The sequence below is a fragment of the Macrotis lagotis genome, chromosome 4 (assembly GCF_037893015.1).
Source record: "Macrotis lagotis isolate mMagLag1 chromosome 4, bilby.v1.9.chrom.fasta, whole genome shotgun sequence".
Taxonomy (NCBI): domain Eukaryota; kingdom Metazoa; phylum Chordata; class Mammalia; order Peramelemorphia; family Peramelidae; genus Macrotis; species Macrotis lagotis.
In genome coordinates this window covers 63,720,237-63,741,905 of record NC_133661.1, presented here as the reverse complement: position 1 = coordinate 63,741,905, position 21,669 = coordinate 63,720,237, and the positions used below count along the sequence as shown (strand labels likewise).

Below are 21,669 nucleotides of genomic sequence, written 5' to 3'. Positions count from 1 at the left end.
ATTTCCTCAAGGCCAATTTCAGGCCAATTCTGTTGAACCTTGCAAGTAAAGCATTCAAACTATCCCCAGAAGTTCAACTAAGCAAAGAGTCAATTCTAATTTGGCACAGCAAAAAAACCCAAAAAAAACCACACAGCTTTTGGGATACGTTTTGCAATAGATGTACCTTTTCATCCAGAAAGATCTTTCCTTTGAAATATGGTTGGAAATTCTCCACTTCTGACCCGATGTTCTCTTTCACCACAGCATAGAGTGGGACACCCAATTGGTCTAGCTGTGGTTTGAGAGAAGACAGTTCAGCTGCTTCCTAAGAGAAAGAGAAAGATAGGTTAGTAAACAACACACACACACACATATATCAACAATCTTCTTCCTCTTTGATAAAAGAGTTCACAATCTCATCTTTTTTTAAATTTAGTTTTTTCCAATTACATGCAAAGATAGCTTTCAATATTCATTGTTTTGCAAGCTTTTGAGTTCCACATTTTTCTATCATTCTCCCTTCCCTTCCCCCTCTCTATGACAGTGTACAATCTTCTATAAGTTTTACATGTACAATTATGTTTAACATATTGCCCTATTGGTCATACATTAAAAAATACCCCATTCCATCCTAACACCCAAAGATGTCACCTCCTAAGGGAAATCAGGGCTGAAAGTGTCAACTGTCACTGGAACAACTAGAAAACAAAGACAGCTTGTCTTCTTTTCATTGACAAACAATAGCTCCCTTATATTTTATAACCAACAAACAAGAAACATATCTTACAGAGTGATGTTTGATTTGAATGTATCAAGAGAGCACATGTAATAGTTTGTTGCACTAACAGGCAAAGGCTTTCTTAGAACAAATGGGAAATGATATGCTTATAGTATTGCAAGAGATTTCACCATTGGCAAAGACATCCATTTCATCACAGGCAAAGACCCTAGCACTAAAGGCTTTCTGCAATTGGGCTCCAATTTATGTTTTCAATCTACTTAGGAAGGCAGCATGGTGTTTTGGATAGTCTTGATTTTGTAATAAGGAAGACAGAAGATTGAATCCAATACAGAATGCTTATTAATGGTTTGTCCTTGGATAAGTCTCTTAACTTTTGAGAGTATCATTCATTCATTTACTCATTCATTCATTAATTCAGCAGATATTAAGCACTCATGAAGTGCCTAACATTGTTCTAGGCTTTTGGGATATAAACACAAAAATAAAAGGAACTGACAGTCTATTACCATAAGTTGCAGTTTTCTCACATCTGGAAAACAGAATTAAGAATAGTAGCTCCCTCTCAGAACTGAACAAGATAATGTATGCAAAACAATTTTTAAAGTTGATATAAAAATGAGTTGCTGTAATTCTTCTCATTCTCATGTTATATTCAGTGAAATTCTAAAAAAAAAACCCTCCTGGGAAAGGTCCATTTCCTACTATCATTCTTTTGTATTTACTATTTGGTAGACTAAAGGGTACATGAAGAAATGGTTGATTTTTTAATAATTTTTATATTATTATATAGATCCAATCTCCTGGTCTCTAAATGCAATTCTATTGTCTTCAGGCCTCTGACACACACTGGTTATGTGACCTTGAGCAAGTCACTTACTAACTCTTCAGTATTCTAGGGAACTGTTAGGATTTTAAGGTCTAATAGGGATCTTGACCTGCATGGGGGGGGCAGTATTCCAAATCTAATAATTTTCCAAATCAATGAAATCACACATCTATCTTTTGTTCCTACTCTTATCATCATCATTATCTTCTCTTTCATCATTGTCCCCTGTAAGGACACACCACTTCAGTCAGACCAGTCCACTAATTATCCTTTAAATATGCTTTGCAAAGTCCTACCACTTTGCCTTTTCCTTTCACATGGAATGACTTTTCCTTCCTCCTTTCTTCTCAAATTCAACCCTAGCTATTCTTCAAGATCTAACAGAAATCTCCACATACAGCTTTTGTTGATAATTCTGTCCACAGGAATTGAATTCAATGAAACAAACATTTACTGAGTACTTAGTCATGTCCTGATTTCTCTGGTCTTTGAGCTCATTAGGCAAACTACTCATTTGACATTAAGTGCCTTGAGATATCTCCTGCATTAACATTTTATTATTTATTCTTTATTTTTGTGCTATTTTCAAATTTTATTCAAGTGTATGTTTTATCTCCTTAACTAACTTTTGAGTTCTGTAGGGATAGCTAGCTGGCATAGTAGACAGAATCTTGGGCTAATCTTCCCAAGTTCAAACCTAATCTTAGACACTTACTAGCTGTGTGATACTGGGTAAGTTACTTATTACTGTTTATTTAGTTATTTATTAATTAAAACCGTTTGCATCAATTTCTTCATCTGTAAAAGGAACTGGAGAAGGAAATGGCAAATCAATTTAATATCATGAAGAACTGGACACAACTGAAATGATTGGGCAACCAGGGTGGGGACTTGTGACAGCTTCTTATCTATTACTCAGTCCACACAAAAGTAGGTGTGGATAGCTATTGTATTAGAAGATAGAGTCAAGATAGAGTCACCTAGATAACCCAGAACTTTGGAAAGAGTGAAATAGATGAAAAGTAGAATGGGTCACCTTAACAGATAATGAGCTCTCCTTCACTGGAGGTCTTCAAGGAAAGGTGGGATGGTCACTTAATGGAGGGAATTTTTGTTGGACTAATCAGGGAATTTCAAAATACCTGCAAGATCCTTTCTAACTCAGACTTAGTGAACCTATAAATATCTTTCTTACCTACAGATCTTTGGGTTTTTTTTTTGATTGCTGTTGTTTTTCTTTTACAAGTCAATGGGGTTAAGTGATTTACCCAAGGTCATATAGCTAGTAAGTATTAAGTGTCTGAGGACAGACTCTTCCCAATATATTGCATTACTCTGTACACAGCAACAGCTACAGTGATTTGTTAAATGAATGAATTTCTACCAAAATATAATAGAAGAAATTGCATACTTGAGAGATGGGGCTCATCTGTTATAAATAAGGAAAGACCCTTTTCTCGATTATGTAAATACAATGTTAAAGCTTCTCCATTAGAAAGAAAAATTGCAATGTGTTGGTCCACATCATGGTCAGGACATTTGTGTCTCAAAGCCCAGGCATCTCAACAGGAAAATATATTCTAGAACATTCTTTTCTCTTGGGAGAGAAGCAAGGAATGAGGTATATGTAATTAAACATAGTCAGTGTACCCATTTGTTTTGCTTAAGTGTATTTCTTTGCTAATAGGGAAGTTTCCATCGATATAGAGGATTCTATGGGGAAATAATAGCAATGTGGATAAAACTTTTTAAAAAGTTACTGCAAGCAAAACAGTGTGTTTGCTTTAAGGTAAGAGTATTTTGAAGTGCATCAACTCTATTTCAATAAGAGCTAGGAATTATTGGGGGGGCTTACTTTCTAAATCAATTGCAAGAAGGAAAATCTAAATGGGAATACATTCATTTCCTTGAACACATTTATTGATAACCTGATTAAAAATATACTTATAAATCACCTGGTTAAATAACAGACAGTCAAATAACAAGGGCACACACACACACACTATAAAGGTTCATAATGCTTGGTACATAGTAGACTTTATCAATTCATTATTTCCTCCCTCCCTTGTTTTCTTATTGGAGTCTTAACTGATAAACTGAAAGGTTTTTCTCATTTAGAGAAAACCATTTTTTTTATCATATACACTAGAATCTAGATGAACTAAAACTATGTATGTCTTTTCCTATGTTTAGAGGGTGAAGGACTTTCCCAGCATTTCCATTTATGGAGGATTCCTTGACAGTCATCTCTTCATTTTTCACAAAGTTTCACTCACCTAGGTCTATCCATCATGCCCCTTTTTTTGAGTTTCCTTTTATACATTTTCTTCCCTATTTGAATGTAAGAGCCTTGAGGGTAGGGAATGTTTTTTTTTCTTTTTTGCTTATATGTACAGTAATCCCTTCCACATGGGAAATTTCCCTACATGGGAATTTTCCTCTGGAAAATCAATGTAAAATTATTTGACCCTCCATTCATATCATAGAAGTCTGAATTTTTTTTCTTTTCCTTTGTTTGGAGTACTTACAGTACCTCATTATAAAATTTGGGTCAAATATTTGGGAACAGGCTCTGTATTGTCTCCTGGACTTTGATGTCACCTGTGGCTTCCACAAAATTCCCTCACAATTTCCATTTCACTTATCATGCCAATTCGCAATATATCAAAATCACCATGAGAAAAGTTATGATATGGAGGACAATTAATAATTGTATATTCCTACAGCTTAGCACATTAAAAAATGCTATTTATTTGCTTATTACTCTGGGCTTCTTTATTAAATAATTTAACCCACATGCCCTTTTCACTCATCCTTCTGAAAACCAAACATTTCCATAACATGCCACCTTTTATTTTATGTTGGAATTTCTTTTCCAACTTTTCAGGTCACCTTGACTTTGAAAGTAGAAGAAATTAAGGCAGTACAAGCTCCTAAAATGCCATTGCTATTTAGAGGCCACACCCAACAAATGCTCCCTTGGAATAATCAGAAGCTCCTTGAATCTTGCCAAGAGAACCCAACCCAGTCTAAGGTAGGGAGGGAGCCCAGGCAAGACTGAAAAAGCCATGAAGGAAACTCCTTTAGGTCAGGGAGTGGGCAAACAAAAATATGAATGTCATTTTCACTATTACTAATTAGGACACAAAAGTGAGCCAAACTGGAAATGATTCAACATTGCTAATGATTAGAGATAGCTATTCAAAGTCCAAAGGGCTACCTTGTATGAGAGTGCATCCCAGTCACTAAATCTTCAAAAGTTCATTTAGATATGTTTTAGAAAGATGCTTACACAGAAATAAGATGGACCAGATAATCTTTGAACTTCTTCCCAATTGTCTTAATCAACCAATCAATCAATCAATCGAGCATTTATTAATATCTATTTGCAATATGTTAGGCACTGTGCTAAGAATTGGTGATCCAAATACAGTAAGTGAAACAAACCTTTCTCACAAGGAACTTAGGTTCCAATAGGAAAACATTAAGGACATGTAGAATGATACATAAAATGAATATAAAGCAAATAAATACAAAGTCGTAAAATATAAGATAATTTGGGATCGAGGACAGTAACAGCTGAGGGAATCAAGAAGAAAATTCACATAGAACATAGTGCTTGGACTTTGTCCTGAAGAAACAAAAGGATTCTGTGAGAAGGAAGTGCATTCCAGGCTTAAAAACAGCCAGTGTATACACAGAGAACAAAGATGGTGTGTTTGAGGTGGGGGAAAAAACAAAATTTAGCTTTATTGGATCAAAAAGTGCCAGACAGGTAGTGATATACATTGAGATAAGATAAACAGATAGCAAGATGGGGGCAGAATAAGAAAAACCATTTTTGTTCAGTTCTCTCAGAATACTTCCATGACTACTAGAATTCTTATGGACTTAATTCTGACTTAGCCAGAAAGAGATCTCTGGGGACCAAGTAGCACTGAGTACAAGAATGAGTGTTATTTGGTATCTATTGCTCATTAGGAGTTCATTAGGGAGGAGTAGTAGTGAGCAAGTAGGTCCATCACTAGCTGTGTCCTAGGTAAGAAATAAGTTCTGGAAATATACCTGAGGCTTTGAGCCCAGGAGGAGAGAATCAATTTAGTTCTTTAGCCCTGCTCATATGCCTGTGGTAGAATAACTAGAGCAGAAGACCAAGACCAAAGAGGAACCAGTGGTTCAGAAGCTCTGAATCTGCAAAATCTCCCGGAGGTCTAACTGACTAAGTCCAACAATAGTTTACTGAAACTCAACCACTCACAAACTCACAGACCCACTCCAGGATCAGAAATTTGCAGAGCTTAAACCAGGAAGGCAATGAACAGATCTTTCCCTGAAGCATACCACTTAGGGGGCATTAAAAGCTTGCAGACCCTCAGATTAAGATGCGAAAGCAGCAAAAGACATGAGAGGGCCTTCTGCTCAGGCCAGACATTGCTCCCAGAAGTGTGCAGAGCCCAGCACTAACATAAAATCCAAAGTCAAAATCCAAAGTGTATAAAGTAGGTTGCAAAGGAGAGAGACTTGAGAAGAGTTGTGAATAGAATTGTGTATGAATGTATGTGTGTGTATGTGTGTGTGTGTGTGTGTGTATGTGTGTGTATGTATGTGGGCATAGTGAGGTAATTTGGATTAAGTGATTTGCCCAGGGTCACAAAGAAGAACCTGACCATAAAAGTTAACTGTGGTGATAGGGAAGCTCACAACACTAACACAGAAGAAAACAATGTTTCAAAAATATTAGTAAACAAAACATCAAGGAAAAGTGAAGATTGGACACAAGGTCAAAAAGACTTTCTAAAAGTTTAAAATAGTGATTAAAAAGGATTTTTTAAAAAAATTTACAATTCAATGAGTACTAGTGGAGAAATGAGAAAAGAAATGAGAGACATGAAAGAAACTTATGAAAATAGAAGTAATAGCTTGGTATACAAGTACAAAACCTCATTGTAGAAAATAACTCCTTGAAAATCAGAATTTGCCAAATGTAAGTTAATGACTTCAAGTGATATCAAGAAATAATAAAACAAAATCAATAGATGAAATCTAAAAGAAAATGTGAAATATCTCATATAAATATAGGTTGGAACTGGGTTATGAAAGACTTTTAAGAACTAAATAGATACCACTGGAGTTTACTGAGTAAAGTATGGCATGGTTAGATGTATGCTTAAGGAAAATTACTTTACTGGCAAGTATGGAGCATAGGTTGCAGTGGAGAGAGACTTGAGGAAGGTCCAGATTGGGAGGTAGTTAGAGTTAAGTGACTTGCCTAGGGTCATATAGTTATTAAGTGTCTAAGAATGGATTTGAACTCAAGTTCTCCTACCCAGCTGCCCTGGATTTTGTACTTTTGATTCAGATGTGAGACTTACATGGTAGAATCTGCAAGAAAAGCAGCAATTCTCCCAAAATCAGTTTCCATTAACAGGATCACAAATTTAAAGACCTCAGAAATCATCAAGCTCAAACCTCTCATTTTACAGTTGAGGAAACTGAGCCCAGAAAGACTAAGTCTCCAAAAGAACTTGTTACTTTTCACTTAATGAATGGTTGACCATTCCAGAAAGTCTTTGCATCTTGTGGGTGTTTAGACAATATTTGTTGAATTTGACCAAATCTGAAGTGTTAGGAGTTTGGAGCTGGAGATGGAGGTACTGGGGTTGTCTTTTGTATGAGAAGAGTACCTTCATAGTTCTCACCTGAAAGATGGCTAGAGAGGAAAGGGATGGCAGTTGTTCTAGGGAGAATTTTAAGGGGTATTGGGCAGTCAGAAATGCTCAACTATGTAGCAAGTTGTGGTGGCTGTCCAGCTGGCCAAATCCAGAGATCAACTGAACTTTAGTAGGGGAATCATTGACTATGGTGAGTTGTGCATATCAATGAGAGCAATGACTCCCACATAGAATATATTTTGCACATGTTGATTCTATGAGCTAGCTGACATAGTGGATATGGTATTAGAGCTGGAGTCAGGAACCTGGGAAGTCACTTAACTTTTTTTGCCTCAATTTCCTCATCTATAAAATGGACTGGAAAAGGAAATGGCAAAACACTCTAGTATCTTTACCAAGAAAATCCCAAATGGGGTTATGGAAAGTTAGATATGACTGAAACAATTCAATAACAAGAAGTTCATATAACAGGATTCTCCTAAAATAGCAAGGAATTGGTTTTCATTTTTTTTTTTAGCATAGGCTAGATATTCAATAGGTTAGAAGTTCACAGGATCATAAATTTACATTTGTTAGGGACTTTAAGAGGCCTTTGGGTCTAATCCTTTTTTTATAGATAAGGAAACTGCTGCACATTAAAATTTAAGTGACATGTCCAGAGACACACAGCTAGTAAATTTCTGAGGTGGAATTTGAACTCAGTTTCATTACACTGAACTTTCCTTATAGAGATTACTGAATTGAACTAATTAATGGAGTTCAGAGGTTAATCAATCATCAGAGGTGATTCTGACTAGCTTTCATTTTTTTGTAAATAGTATTTCATTTTTTAAAATAACATGCAAAGACAGTTTTCAACATTCATTTTTTATAAGATTTTGAGCTACTAATTTTTCTTCTACCTTTCTCCCCAAGATGGCAGGCAATCTGATATATTATGTAGTCAAGCTTGCATTTTGTTCTGTCTCTATAAGCCTGCCTAAGTAAAAATAATTGTTAGTTTTCTTCTGTGTCCTCTATAAAGCATATTTGGCAACAGAGAAACAAATTCCTATTTGCAAAAGTGAAATGAATAGTAACTATTGATCCTGATTGACTTGTTCAGGACCATACCCTTCTGTGAAATGTGGTTCTGAACATCATCTCCTCTCTAAGAAGCTGCACTGATCACTCATTAAATTCGAGTTTTCCAGAAATGTGGGGAGAATGCTCATTGATGATGAAGAAGTAAGAAAGGAACTCAGAGTCAATACATTTAAATCAACCAACCAACAAGTACTGCATTGGGAGCATCTTCGTATAAAAGAAAAATAAACCAGAATGCCTATTCTTGAGAACATGATGAAAATCCTGAGGATCACAACGACAACTACAAACTGTGTAACCCCGGGCAAATCACTTAACCCGCCCCCCCCCAAGTTTCCTCACTAATAAAATGGGGATAAAAGATAAAAGTCACACCTACCTCATAGGGTTGTCATGAGGATCAAATGAACTACCAAGGCATATAAAATGCTTTGCAAATCATAAACTATTCTATATCAGTAGTCATTATCATAGGCACACAAATATGTAAACCAGTCTTGCTTGGGAAGACAAGACATTTGCTTACAATAGCAGGTGAACAATACAAAAGTATGATAACATGCAAAGCTACACAAAGCTACAAAAAGAGGGAGCATCAAATCTGGAGTTATGAAGACTTGACTTCAAATCCAGCCTCAGACATTTACTAGCTGTGTGATCCTGGGCAAGTCATTTAACCCTGTTTGTCCCAGTTTCCTAATTTGTAAAATGAGCTGGAGAAGGAAATGACAAACCTGTCTAGTAACTTTGCCAAGAAAACCTCAAATGGGTCATGAAGAATTAGACATGCCCGAAATGACTGACCAACAAGAACACAATGTTGTAATGATGATCAACTGTGAAGGACTTGTCTATTCTGATCAAAATAATAATCTAAGACAATTCCAAAGGACACATGATAAAAAAAAACACTATCCACTTCAGAGCCAGAACTAATGAACTCTCAGTTCAGATTGAAGTATAATTTTCTCCCTTTCTTTATTTTTCTTGTTTATTTAAAAATATGACTAACACAAAAATGTTTTTGCATGATTCCATATGTATAGTTGAAATATCACTTGCCTCATCACTGGGTGGGGAAGGATGGGAGGGAGGGAGAGAATCAGGAACTCAATTTTTAAAAAAGAAAACAATGACAAAAATAAATAAATTTAAAACCTCCATAATTCCACAGATATATGAAATATAAATGTTGCTCACATATCATGACTCTCTTTTCCCTAAGTAAAACCCAATGCAAAAACTACATACCTCTCGACACCAAAAACAGCCTGGTCTTCGGACTGCCATGATCACGGCTCCATGTTTTTTCCAGAGTTCCAGGGCTTTGAAAGTCTTTTGAGGATCTGGAAGGGAAAGAAAGGTATTTAATGTCTTCCAACTCACTTCTTCCAATTTCACTTCTTGATTCTGAAGCTTATAAGCAGGCCCCAAGTCATCAGAGGAGCTCAAAATTAAAGAATACCAGGTGCCTGGCTACAACTAATGTTCTGAATTATCCAGGCATAGTGCTGAGTCCTAAAGTTCGATTCTTACCATTCAGAGTTTTCAGTTCTATCTCTTCCAGAAAGTCTAGGGTAGCGTCTACTGATTTGGTCAGAAACAGATCAGTGTTGGCCAGGATCAAGCTCAAAGCAGCTGCACCCAGGGCTCCAGCCGTCAGAGACCACATCCCAAAGGAGAAGAAATTCAGGTCCAGGAAAGACATTTCTGGAAATCAAAAGCAACAGTTTATTATTTCCCCACCTTAATTGAAGCCTGAAGCCTGTGTGGAAATCCAGGCAAATATCCATAGAGAAGTTAAGACAAAGTAGTCTTCAGGTGTTTACCAACTGTTTTTCTTGAAAAGAAGTCTGAGGGATCTAATAGTGATAGAAGCTAATGCAAGGCAGCTAGGCGGTTCCCAAGGCCTGAGGTCACAGCTAGTCACTAAGGAAGACCATTTTAGACTTTGGGTGAATTTTCATCACTTCCCAGAGTTTGCAGCTCTCTTGGAAAATGATTTCAATCCTTGTTTATAAAGCATTTCCAAGTCTGTGAAAGATGGTCCTTGACACAATCCTTTGAGATGGGTAGTGAAAAAGATTTATCTCCATTGGAAGAGTGGAACCTCACCAGAATGTATAAGGTATGGTGGAGAAGGGCTTTAGACTTAGCAAATTAGTAGGCACATGATAAATACTTATTGACTAATTTGTGATTTCATTTCTATGGAAAACTCCATGTTTTACCCTTTCCTCCCCAAATCCAATACTCTCTACTCCTTCTCTAGGTGTCTATATGGGTCTGGAGTTGGGAAGACCCAATTTCAAATCTGTCCTCAAATACTTAATAGCTTTGTGGCTATGGCAGGTCATTTTAGCATCTACCTCGGTTATCTCAACCATAAAACAAGGATAATAATGCTCTCCAGGTTTGTTAAGAGAATGAAATGAGAAAATACTTGTTTTTTCTTAGCATAGTGCCTTGCAAATAGAAGAGTATGAATATATATTTATTTCTTACCTACCTTCCTTCCTTCCTTCCAGGTCCACAGAGCTAGTAAATCCCACAGTTGGGATTTAAGCCCAGGTCTCTCTAAGGCTACTGTTCTTTCTGTTATATATATATACTACCTTGATCTGGGGTGTGGAAAGGGGAAGAATCTCAGAGTTATTTGTAAGGCAGAATCAAAGGGATTTAACGATTTACTGGATATATTGTTGTGAAAGACTGCCCAACTATAGTTTCTGGGATAATATTCAACTGGGGCTGTTCCACAGTGTTACAGCAAATGCTGTTTTCAGTGGGATTGCACAAACATGTGAAAAAATAAAGGCAAGTCAAAATCAAAGTGGTAGTTCTGTCTCAATCAGCGGGGTCATGCTAAATTGCCCATATTCCAAGGTTGTGACTCCTCTTCTGCCTATTTAGACAATTCCTTTAATTTCTTGATATGGCTGTATGACTCAGATGTAAATACTGCTTTGTTGTTGAACCTCTCCCCATGTCCTTCCCAAAGAGATTTGAGGCATGATATTTTCTGAGTGTCTGTAAAGGTCAATTTAGTCTGGTCCTTCTGATGTTCTGATAAAAATAATAGAAAAATTAATCTCCCTAGTAGGTCTTACTTTCCTTATCTATAGAATAAAGGAGTTAGACTAGATCAATGGCATCCAACTCATATAGAAACAGAGGCATTACTATGCCTGTGGGCTGCCTACTGACAATTTTTAAAGTGTAATGTTATCTATGTTTTATCGTATTTTTATTTATTTTATCAAATATTTCCCAATCGCCTTTTAATTAGATTTCAGAGCCTTGTGTCCCCTTGACTCTTATTGATTCTCCTCCTACTTCTCTCAGATCACTTCTTTTCAGTTCAGTCTTCTTTCATTGAAACTCCATCTACTATCATGTCTACTAACAATGGAAGACCCCTGCGTTCTGCCTTGGGTCCTTTTCCTTTTTTTATCTATACTCACTAACTCAGAAATCTCAATAGATCCCAAAAGATTCAATTAGTAACAATATGCATATGATTCTCAGATCTATATAGCCACCCCCTCATCTTTCTCTAAAGACCCAGTCTCATGTCATTTTCTATTGAATATTTTGAATTGCATGTTTTGTAGGCATTTCAAACTCAACATATCCTAAATGATACTTCTCTTCCCTCATTCCAGCTTACCCTTATTCTTAAAAAATTCCCTATTTTTACTGTCTTACTGTCTAGGATACAATCAGTCACAGTTTGTCAAGTCTAGTGTCAGTCACTATTCCTCACTGTTACTATGGTATAGATCAATTGGTTACCAAATTTTGTAATTTCTTTGTCCTCAAATGTTTCTCAGATATGTTTCTTTTTCACTTCAATCAACCATCAATTTAGTTTAGGCCTTCATCTCCTTTCATTTGTATTATTGCAATAGCCTTCTAAGTTTCCTACCTCAGCTTGTTCCTCACTCCAATCTTTCCTCCAAAAACCTATCAAAAGTTAATTTCTTATGCAAATCAAAGCTTCTCTGAGGCAACACCTCTCAGACTGGCTAATATGACCAGAAAGGATAATGATCATTGTTGGAAGGGTTGTGGGAAATCTGGGACAGTATTACACTGTTGGTGGAGCTATGAACTCATCCAACCTTTCTGGAGAGAAATTTGGAACTGTGCCCAAAGGGCAACAAAAATGAGCATACCCTTTGATCTAGCAATACCACTACTGGGTCTATACCCTGAAGAGATGATGAAAAAGGGTAAAAACATCATTTGTACAAAAATATTCATAGCAACCCTGTTTGTGGTGGCAAAGAACTGGAAATCAAGTAAATGTCCTTCAATTGGGGAATGGCTTAGCAAACTGTGGTATATGTATGTCATGGAAAACTATTGTTCTATTAGAAACAAGGAGGGATGGGAATTCAGGGAAGCCTGGAGGGATTTGCATGAACTGATGCTGAGTGAGATGAGCAGAACCAGAAAAATACTGTATACCCTAACAGCAACATGGGGGTGATGTTCAACCTTGATGGACTTGGTCGTTCCATCAGTGCAACAACATCAGTACAATTTTGGCTGTCTGCAGTGGAGAATACCATCTGTATCCAGATAAAGAGCTGTGGAGTTTGAACAAATTTCAAGGACTATTCCCTTTAATTTAGGGAAAAAAACCAGATATCTTATTGTCTTATCTTGCTATCTCATACTTTTTGTTTCTTCCTTAAGGATGTGATTTCTCTCTTATCACACTCAGTGTGGATCAATGTACAACATGGAGACAAAATAAAGCCTGACAGATTGCTTTCTGTGGTGGGGGGGAAGTAAGATTGGGAGAAAAATTATAAAACTCAAAACTCAAATAAAAAAAAAGTTAATTTCTTAAAAAAATAGGTCTAATCATATCACTCCCCTACTTAATAAGCCATATAAACTCTTTTGTAAAACTCCTCACAATATGGTCCTATCTTATCTTTCTACCCATCTTAGTTATGACTTGGGTCCATGTGGTCTAGGGTTCAGTCATACTATTTATCATCCCTCCCACACAGAGGTCCATTTTTCTTTGGACTGGGTAGCTCTCATGTTCTTTCTTTCTCTTCATCTCTACCTTTTATAATTCCTGCCTTCCTTCAAGATTCACTCAAGCAACATTTTCTGCAGAAGGTTTTTATTGTTTCCACCTTCTACTAGAGTTTTTCCCTCTAAGATCAACTTCTATTTAATTTTTATGTAACCTATACCTATCTATTTGTGTCTATGTTAACTATCCAATTAGAATGTAAGCTTTTTGGAGACAGGGATTGTGTACATTTTTTCCTTCATATTCCTAGAGCTTAGCACAGTGACTGGAATATAGTGAATACTTAATAAATACTTCTCTTGTTGATTGATTGATTACTTATACTCTGTGATCAGGGGGAGGGATCAAAGATATTTTCAAGACTCTGATAGAAACAATAAGTATTTATATTGTGTTACTATGTGCCAGGCATCATACCAAATAATTTAAAAATATTATCATATTTGCTCCATATAGCACTTTGAGGTAAGTGTTATTATTATTATTCCCCTTTGACAGTTGAAGAAACTGAGTTAAACAGAGGTTAAGTGATTTACCTAGGATCACTCAGTTAGGGTCTGAGACTGGATTTGACCTCAGGTCTTTCTGACTCCAGGCTCAGCACTCTCTATCCACCATGAGACCATCAACACACATTTATCAGTTTTCATGTGACAGATTGCTAGGTGCTAGAAGAAAAGGTTTCCAGATATTCATTTACATTTGTAAATACCTTATATTCACCAGAACTCTCCTGTCCCCTTAGACTCTCCCCCACCTTATTCCTTACTGGTTTTAAAATCTGCAATTTTAAAGATTTTTGACAGTTTTAGGTTTAACATCACTCAACTTTTTAAGTTATGGTGATAGTTTTAGATTAGAGAATTAGAGAAAAGGAAGGCTTCTTTCCTTAGCCCACTAAGCCTTACAATTCTCATGATGAAACATCTATGATATCCACAGCTTTACAGGAAATAAAAATAATTATGAGATTGAGTCCAAATCTGAGATAAATCCAGATTAGGGTTTGGGGAATAGAGTTAAATTATAAAAACAAGGATGTATTTTGAACTTTTAATACTTACATACAATATGTTTGTGTATATATTTATGATAGTATATATATATATACACACACACACACAAACATGTTTAAATAATATACAAACCACACAGAAATACTCATTTGCAATAATAGCTGACATTCACATACATTCTCTTATTTCAGGCTCACAACAACCTTGTGGGGTTAGTATTAGAAATATTCTTAAATGAGGAAATAGATTCAGAAAAGTTATCTATGGTCATAAAAGTATCAAAAGTAACACTTGAACTCAGGTCTTCCTGACTCCAAAGGGAGGATTCTATTCACTGTCATGCCTCTTCTCTACATACAAGGATATAAGAACATGTCTTGATCACTCCCATGCCATCATTAGGTTTTGCAGTCCTCTATTAGACTAAGTTTCTTGAGAATAGGAATGGTCTTATACTTACTTCTCTTTGTATCTCCATCACAGTAACTGGCACATATCATTGGCTTAACAAATATATTTGTTGACTCCTTCTATTGACTGAGACTGGTAGGGTTCTGGGTCAGTTGAAATCAAAGTAGCATGAATAACCAATGTGTATTTTCCCAGAAGACTGGGAAGTCACTGAATGGATCAAGTAGCAAGCCCTCTAGTTATATGTTGTTGGTTTTGGTTGCTTAAGTAAGGAGATGTCCTTAAGACACATGGCTATCTCTAACTAACTACTTACTGACCACTTACTATCTCAAATTCCAACTTCCCACAATCAGTTGTGCACTTCACATGGGATTTGAACCATAGCATTAAGGGTGACTGACTAATCAGTGAACAAGACCACCAAACCAAAACAAACCTAACAGTAGTATACTAGACCTTGTCTGTTTTTACAGTAAGGTAACTGCAAGATAATTTGCTGGTTACTAAAGTAACTAAAACAAAAATGCAGGAATAAAACATCCAGATCCAGGTAAAGAATAATTTCTCAGACAGTTGGACAGATTACAGATTAGATTTTAAAAAGTCAATCAATAAATCTTTGTGTCCTTAGAGTCAGGGAAGACATTGTTCTAGTGGGGGCAATTTATGAGACAGCCTCTTACTGATGGCAAGATTATATTTAATACCAAAGCCCTGGGATAACTTGGTTATCAAGAAAAGTTTGCTCCCACAGGTGAATACCTTTAATATAAAAACTGTGTGCCTGTAGAACAATTTGCTTTGTTTGCTCCATTCCCACTCTAAAAACAGAAAGACTGACTCCTTTGCCTGCTTTGCTTTGAACCAGCCACAGAGCTCCTAAAACTTCCCTTGCTCCCTTGCTAGGCTAGTTAGTTAAATTTTAAAACACCTGATTCCTTCCAGCAGGTGTGGCTGAATTCTGTAGGGAATTCTGAGTGAAGGGACTCACCTTCAGCATCCAGGGCTCACGTCCCCACCCCACTTCCTCCACACCAAATCTCTTGCTTTTGCTGTCAGCCTGAACCACTGGGAGAGACAAGGGTTGAATGGGACCAGGTATAAGACCAGTATAAAAACCAAAGCAGATAGCCAATCAGATTGGGGCATCTATTTGGGGTGGCTGGGTGCCAGGCTCTCCAGGGCCCCATCAAAAGCTTGAAACATTTTGAGTCATTAGCAATCATGCCAACTGTTCCTATTCCTTCCCTATTGCCCCTGGGTATGACTACCCACATGATGTTTCCACAATAAGGTTTCCTAATCCAAGCTGTCTGTGTCACTTAGGGGAAGACCTCTTTTTATCATATATTTCTATTTTCTCTTTCTGTCTTTCCTAGACAGTTGATATAAAGTGCTTTAAGAATGTTCTTTTTCCCACCTACATTTCTCACTGCACATCCAGGATCTATCCCTGGCAATGTGGCCCTCCTTCCAATGTTAAGAATACAATGTATTCTTACAGCATAGAATAAGAACTTGTAACTTGCCAAATTCTCAACACTAGGCTGCAAAATTTTAAGCTAACATTCATTCATTCATTCATTAAGTCATTCAGTAAGCATTGATTCATCACCTGCTTTGTGTGAGGATAATATGAACAGACTACACATGTATTCTGACAAAATTAAATAGAGGCGAATAGAATTACAATTGTAGCCTTGGTGTCATGAAGGCCTGGATTTAAATCCTTCCTGAGACACTTAGTGATGATGTAATTAATTGGACTTCAACGAACTCATCTGAAAAATGAGAGATTTGGATTCCACAGTCTCTAACAATTCTTCAGTTCAAAATTTACCATCTTGGACAATAAAAAATCCCATAGTGCTTAGTTTGTTAATTATTTAGGAAAAAAAATAAAAGCACTTGCTTTGGTAGAACCTTAAAAACTCATATCCAACAAGGTATTTTCCATGTTTATGTCAAAATTATACAAGATTTCTGGAAAGATGGGATAATAACTCAGGATAACCTTGTTCAAAGATTCTTTTATTATTATTATCAAAGGAGACATAAGGCAGAGGACAGTTGTTATGTTTTACCAAAGATGTTCATGAAGAAGACCTAGTAAAATCTAAGTTGAAGAGGCATTCCTTCTTCATCCTTCAGGTGTTCTTATCTTTGAATGACATTGTAAAGATTGAGTAGAGCTTAAGAGGCAGCAGGTCCAGGAAGAGAAGATTAATTTGAGATTAGAAGACATGGGTTCAAGTACCACCTCTGATGCTTATTTGGTCAAGTCACACTCAACCTCCTTAGGTTTGAGTTTCCTCATCCTTTTCATTGTAAAATCAAGAGATTGGATTGAAGTCTCTTCTGGTTCTAGATCTATAATTCTATGAACACTTAAAAGTCTCCTAAATAAAATCAATAATTATTCAAAAGTATTGGACCTAATTATCCACACAGAAAAAAAGAAATTAAATGGATAAAGAATCCATATTGTCCTGGTTATGTTATATAATTGATGGGGCAACTTGTAGAACTCATCTATTTATGTGCATCTGTATGTGTGTATGTTTATATGTGCAAGTACAGACACATATAGAAGACATTTCAAATGGACACTGAGCTGGGCTCAGAATTGAATGGAAGGAGAGTGAGATGGATTATCTTTGAGAAATTGCAAAGTTTTTTTAATGACCTCCCCTCTCCCTCAGCTTCTCCCTAAAATAAAAATCTATCTTTTCAACACTAATATTCTGGTGATATTATATGTCTATGAGTCATGGAACACTACAACTTGTGAATAAGCAAAATTTATGATCACCCAAAGGACAATGGAGATGTGCATAATGCCCATGAGCAAGTTATAATATTAACAAATCAAAAATACTTTGGAGTAGAGATATAAATAATGTTTGTAGGATCAAAAAAGGTGGGCCAGTCACACCATCAAGGCAAAAATGAGGTTAAAAACAGGAAGATAAATCACATGCTCCATTGATACTCTTGTGATGTCTAAAGAATGTGAGAAGTTCTTCAACATGTTGAATGAATACCCTTCTCTTCTAGCTTATAGGGAAAGAGAACTACATATTATGGGTAAGCATGGATGGGGGTGAAATTCATATCATTGGAAGGATAACTCAAATCAAAGACATCATACATTCATTAGAATATTGGAGCTTTCTTAAAAAGCCTATCTTACATGATCAAAAGGCAGATAAGTTTGCAGCTAAGCTTTTTCCAACACATAAAAAATTCAGACAGCTCCAGGTAATGCCTTGATATGAATAGCTATAGTTTATCTATGAAGGAGCCTCAATTAGGTCATATGTGGCATACAATCAGTTCTGGGTTTTAGGGAATACATTGATCCACTGAAGAGCTTCCCAAAGAAGGAAATCAATAAGATAGATGCTTTGATAGCATTTCCATAAGGATGGATCTTCAAGAAAAGAGATGACCACTTATTAGAGAGGGCAATCTTAATCAGTTGTTAATCAGATGGCCTCTGAGAACTTTTTGAATTATGTGATTCTGTGATTAAAATACAGAAGATACAGAGATAAATAAAAATATCTATGATCCTTGTTCTAGAGAAGTTTAAGACTTTAGGCTAAGTGATGTCTACAAATACACTGGTTGGGCTAAAAAATGCCTGGTTGTGCTAAATCCTCCCATATTTATGTTTTTTTTTAAAAAGAAGGAAGAATAGTGATATTTTTTTGAAGACAATGAAGTGATTACTTCCAGAATTCAAGGATCTATGGGTATTCCTTTGTAAGGTCCTTGAGAGTAGTGATTATGTTTTGTTTTTGTCTTTGCATATAGTAGGCATTTTATATATGCTTGTAATTGGAAATGAGCCCTCTGTGAGGTTTGAAATTAGCAACTGCTGCAGTCCAAACAATTCAATATCTTATAGTCAATCCTCACCCAAGACAGGGAACCCTTTCTAAACTGGTTAGAAGGAACTCAAAAGGCAAGGGGGACAGTTCACGACTGGGCCAGAACTTGGAGCTTTCCCCTCTCAGCAGGAGCTGCTAGAACTTGTACTCTGCTCAGAATCTAGTGCTACCCCATACAGTGATGAGGCATCACAGGGTGGAGTGGGGGATAAATAAAGTCATAATGGAAAGCATCATAAGTAAATGATTAATTTCTGTCAGAAACAAGTAGAGACACTGTCATATTAGAAACCTTACCTGTATACAACAACAAGAACCTGGGTGCCACCCGCAGAACTGTACCTCCAAGAAAATATTGGCCTGAAGCATAGGTAGAGAAGCAGGGGGGGAAAGGGAGAAAAAAGGAAGTGGGTGGGAGAAGGTAGGTGTGGGACAAAGGAAAGAAAGAGAAAGTGATGCTTATAATGAAATCAAATAGGAAAGAAGCCAAACAGAATGACTTCAGGTACCTGTCCTTCACTGATGTAGCTGGGCCAGAGTTGTTCTCCCTCTCTTCGTATTTTCCTATTTTCAGGTTGTAGAGGACTAATTACTATTTTCCCCTTATCTCATGGAAATACTCTGGCACTCCTAAGAAACTGCTTCCAAAGCTATTCTTTTATTCTATCCATTAATTCAGCACCTACCATGTTCAATGTATTAAGCTTAGTCCTGGGGATATTCAATTGTTAAATAAAATATATTCTCTGCACCTCCAGCAATTTATAATTTTATGTCAAGACTATTTTCCTAGAAGTCAGACAATTAAAACTAATCATATTCCTACCTCCACACAGTAAACCTAGGGGAAAGATCATTTATTCTTATTATTAATAATGAAAATAACAGTTAACATTTTATATAGTGCGTACTACTTAAAGACACTGTGCTGAGTGCTTTATAATTATTATGTCATTTGTTCTTCACAACAACTCTGTGAGGTAGATGCTATCATTATTCTCATTTTACAGATGAGGAAACTGAGGCAGATAGCAGTTAAGTGACTTGCTCATTGTCACAGAGCTGGTAATTGTCTCTACTCAGAAATGAACTCAGATCTTCCTGACTCCAGGTCCAGCATTCTGGCCACTGTACCACCCACCTGCCCCTTACCAAGAGACTTAATTAAAAGTTTTTCCCCAAGTCTTCCAAAAACTCCAGTGAAGACAGTCTCATGCAAAGAACTCAATAGGAAAATTTTAAAATAGCTCCCAGTAGAAAAGAATCTTTATGTAATTCTTAGATTGCTTAGACAAAGCAATGGTTTTGAAAATTGACCCCTCGTGCCCAAGGTTACTAAGGAAAATTTATGTTCTCTCTGTGTGTATAAGCAGGGCAGCTAGGCTGTATAGTAGATAAAGTATCAGACCTGAAGTTAGGAGGATTCAAATTCAAATCTGGTCTCAGACATTTACTAGCTGTGTGACCCTGGGTAAGTCACTTAACCCCATTTGCCTCAATTTCCTCATCTGCAAAATGAGCTGGAGAAGGAAATGGAAAACCACTCCAGGATCTTTGTCATGAAAGCCAGTGGTAGGATTCAGCTAATTTACAACCTTTTGGCAGAACTGATACTAATTTTATGTTAAGTTTGGCAAACTGATTGTTAAAATGGCACTTGTAATCAAGATTCTCTTTAGGGTAGGCATCTGGGCAGTCACCCAATATGGAAATTACAAATTTACATTCCATACTATTTTTTAACATTCTTCTGCAACATTTTCTAAGCATCCATGGTAATGTTCATTCTATCTATAGAGGTGAAAAAACTGAAGGAACTATGCTTGTAATATTTATTCATTTCTTAAAACTCATTATACCTTTTGATGAAATATTACATTTTAATTACCTGTTTTTGTTACCTCAGTCAACAAACATATAACTTGAAGAGAAAAAGTATCAAACAATCAGGGGGGCTGATAAACTGTCATTTGTTTCTGCTTTGTTTTACACCCAAAATTCCCCTGAGATATTATGAGTGTGCTGAATGGTGAAATCAATAGGAAGCTGGGTCACAATGAACCAATAGAAACATAGATTTCAAAGGTTATTTTATCATCTACCTCAGAAGCCATGGAAGTAGGAAAAAAAAGAGTTAGAATAGGTAAGATGTGTTTTGGTTTTGTACATGTTCCAACATTGGTTTCTGTGGACATGTGGCTGCTTTCACTCCATAAGGATTTATTTGCTTACCTGTGAGGATTATAATATAATCTAGTTTTGTTTGCCTCTTTTATTATTATTTGAGTATTAAATGTGTGAAATATTAAACTACCTTTAGGCATATCTTTTTGTATATTTAAAATGGTATTAGGACAAAGAACTTGTGGTTAATTTATTTGAATCCCACCACTGAAGTAAACCCCAAATGGGATCACAAAAGAATCAGACAGACTAAATGATCACTGAAAGCCAGTGCTTTCCTATGTATCATAACAAGTATTTAATAATAGTTACTCAATTTCAAAGGCAAACACATTGATCAAATTAATGGTGGTATGACTTGCACAATTATGTTTACTATAGTGAAGGGTAAGCTTCTTACTTGCCTTTTCTAGAACCATGCCATGACCTGATTTGTTAGGAAACAGGACTATTGACAATGATCTGAATGCTATAGGAGTCTCTTGGCCTTTGAATTGGTATCTCTTCCTCTTAAATCAGTGAGGCATCTTGGCCACCACCAATGCCAGGCAAGTACCAGCAAGTGATTTCTGTTGATAGAAAGCAACAACTTAATATATCCAAACCAAGTCTCTCAATAGACTAATTGTCAGCATGACCATTCCTATTAGACTTTCCACCTTCAACCATGCTGCCCTCAGAATCCAAAGACTTTGGTTTCCCTAGAAGCTTCCTGGTGGGTCATGGCAATAATGCTGCCAGATTTCTAGTTGGCATCATTTATAATCAGAACGATGACAGTATCTAATCATC

The 21,669-nt window shown here is 36.4% G+C and overlaps 1 protein-coding gene across 3 annotated transcripts in view; it reads right to left on the bottom strand.

The window, feature by feature from the left end:
• PRXL2A (peroxiredoxin like 2A) overlaps positions 1-21,669 on the bottom strand; it is a 70,898-nt gene that overhangs the window by 9,868 nt on the left and 39,361 nt on the right. For all 3 annotated transcript variants that reach the window (XM_074233011.1, XM_074233013.1, XM_074233012.1), the window contains exons 2-4: positions 9,845-10,018; positions 9,560-9,654; positions 167-307 (exon numbers count right to left, since the gene is read on the bottom strand). In XM_074233011.1, coding sequence (XP_074089112.1) covers positions 167-307; positions 9,560-9,654; positions 9,845-10,016 — 408 coding nt within the window. In that variant the 5' untranslated portion in view covers positions 10,017-10,018. The remainder of the gene's footprint in view (positions 1-166; positions 308-9,559; positions 9,655-9,844; positions 10,019-21,669) is intronic.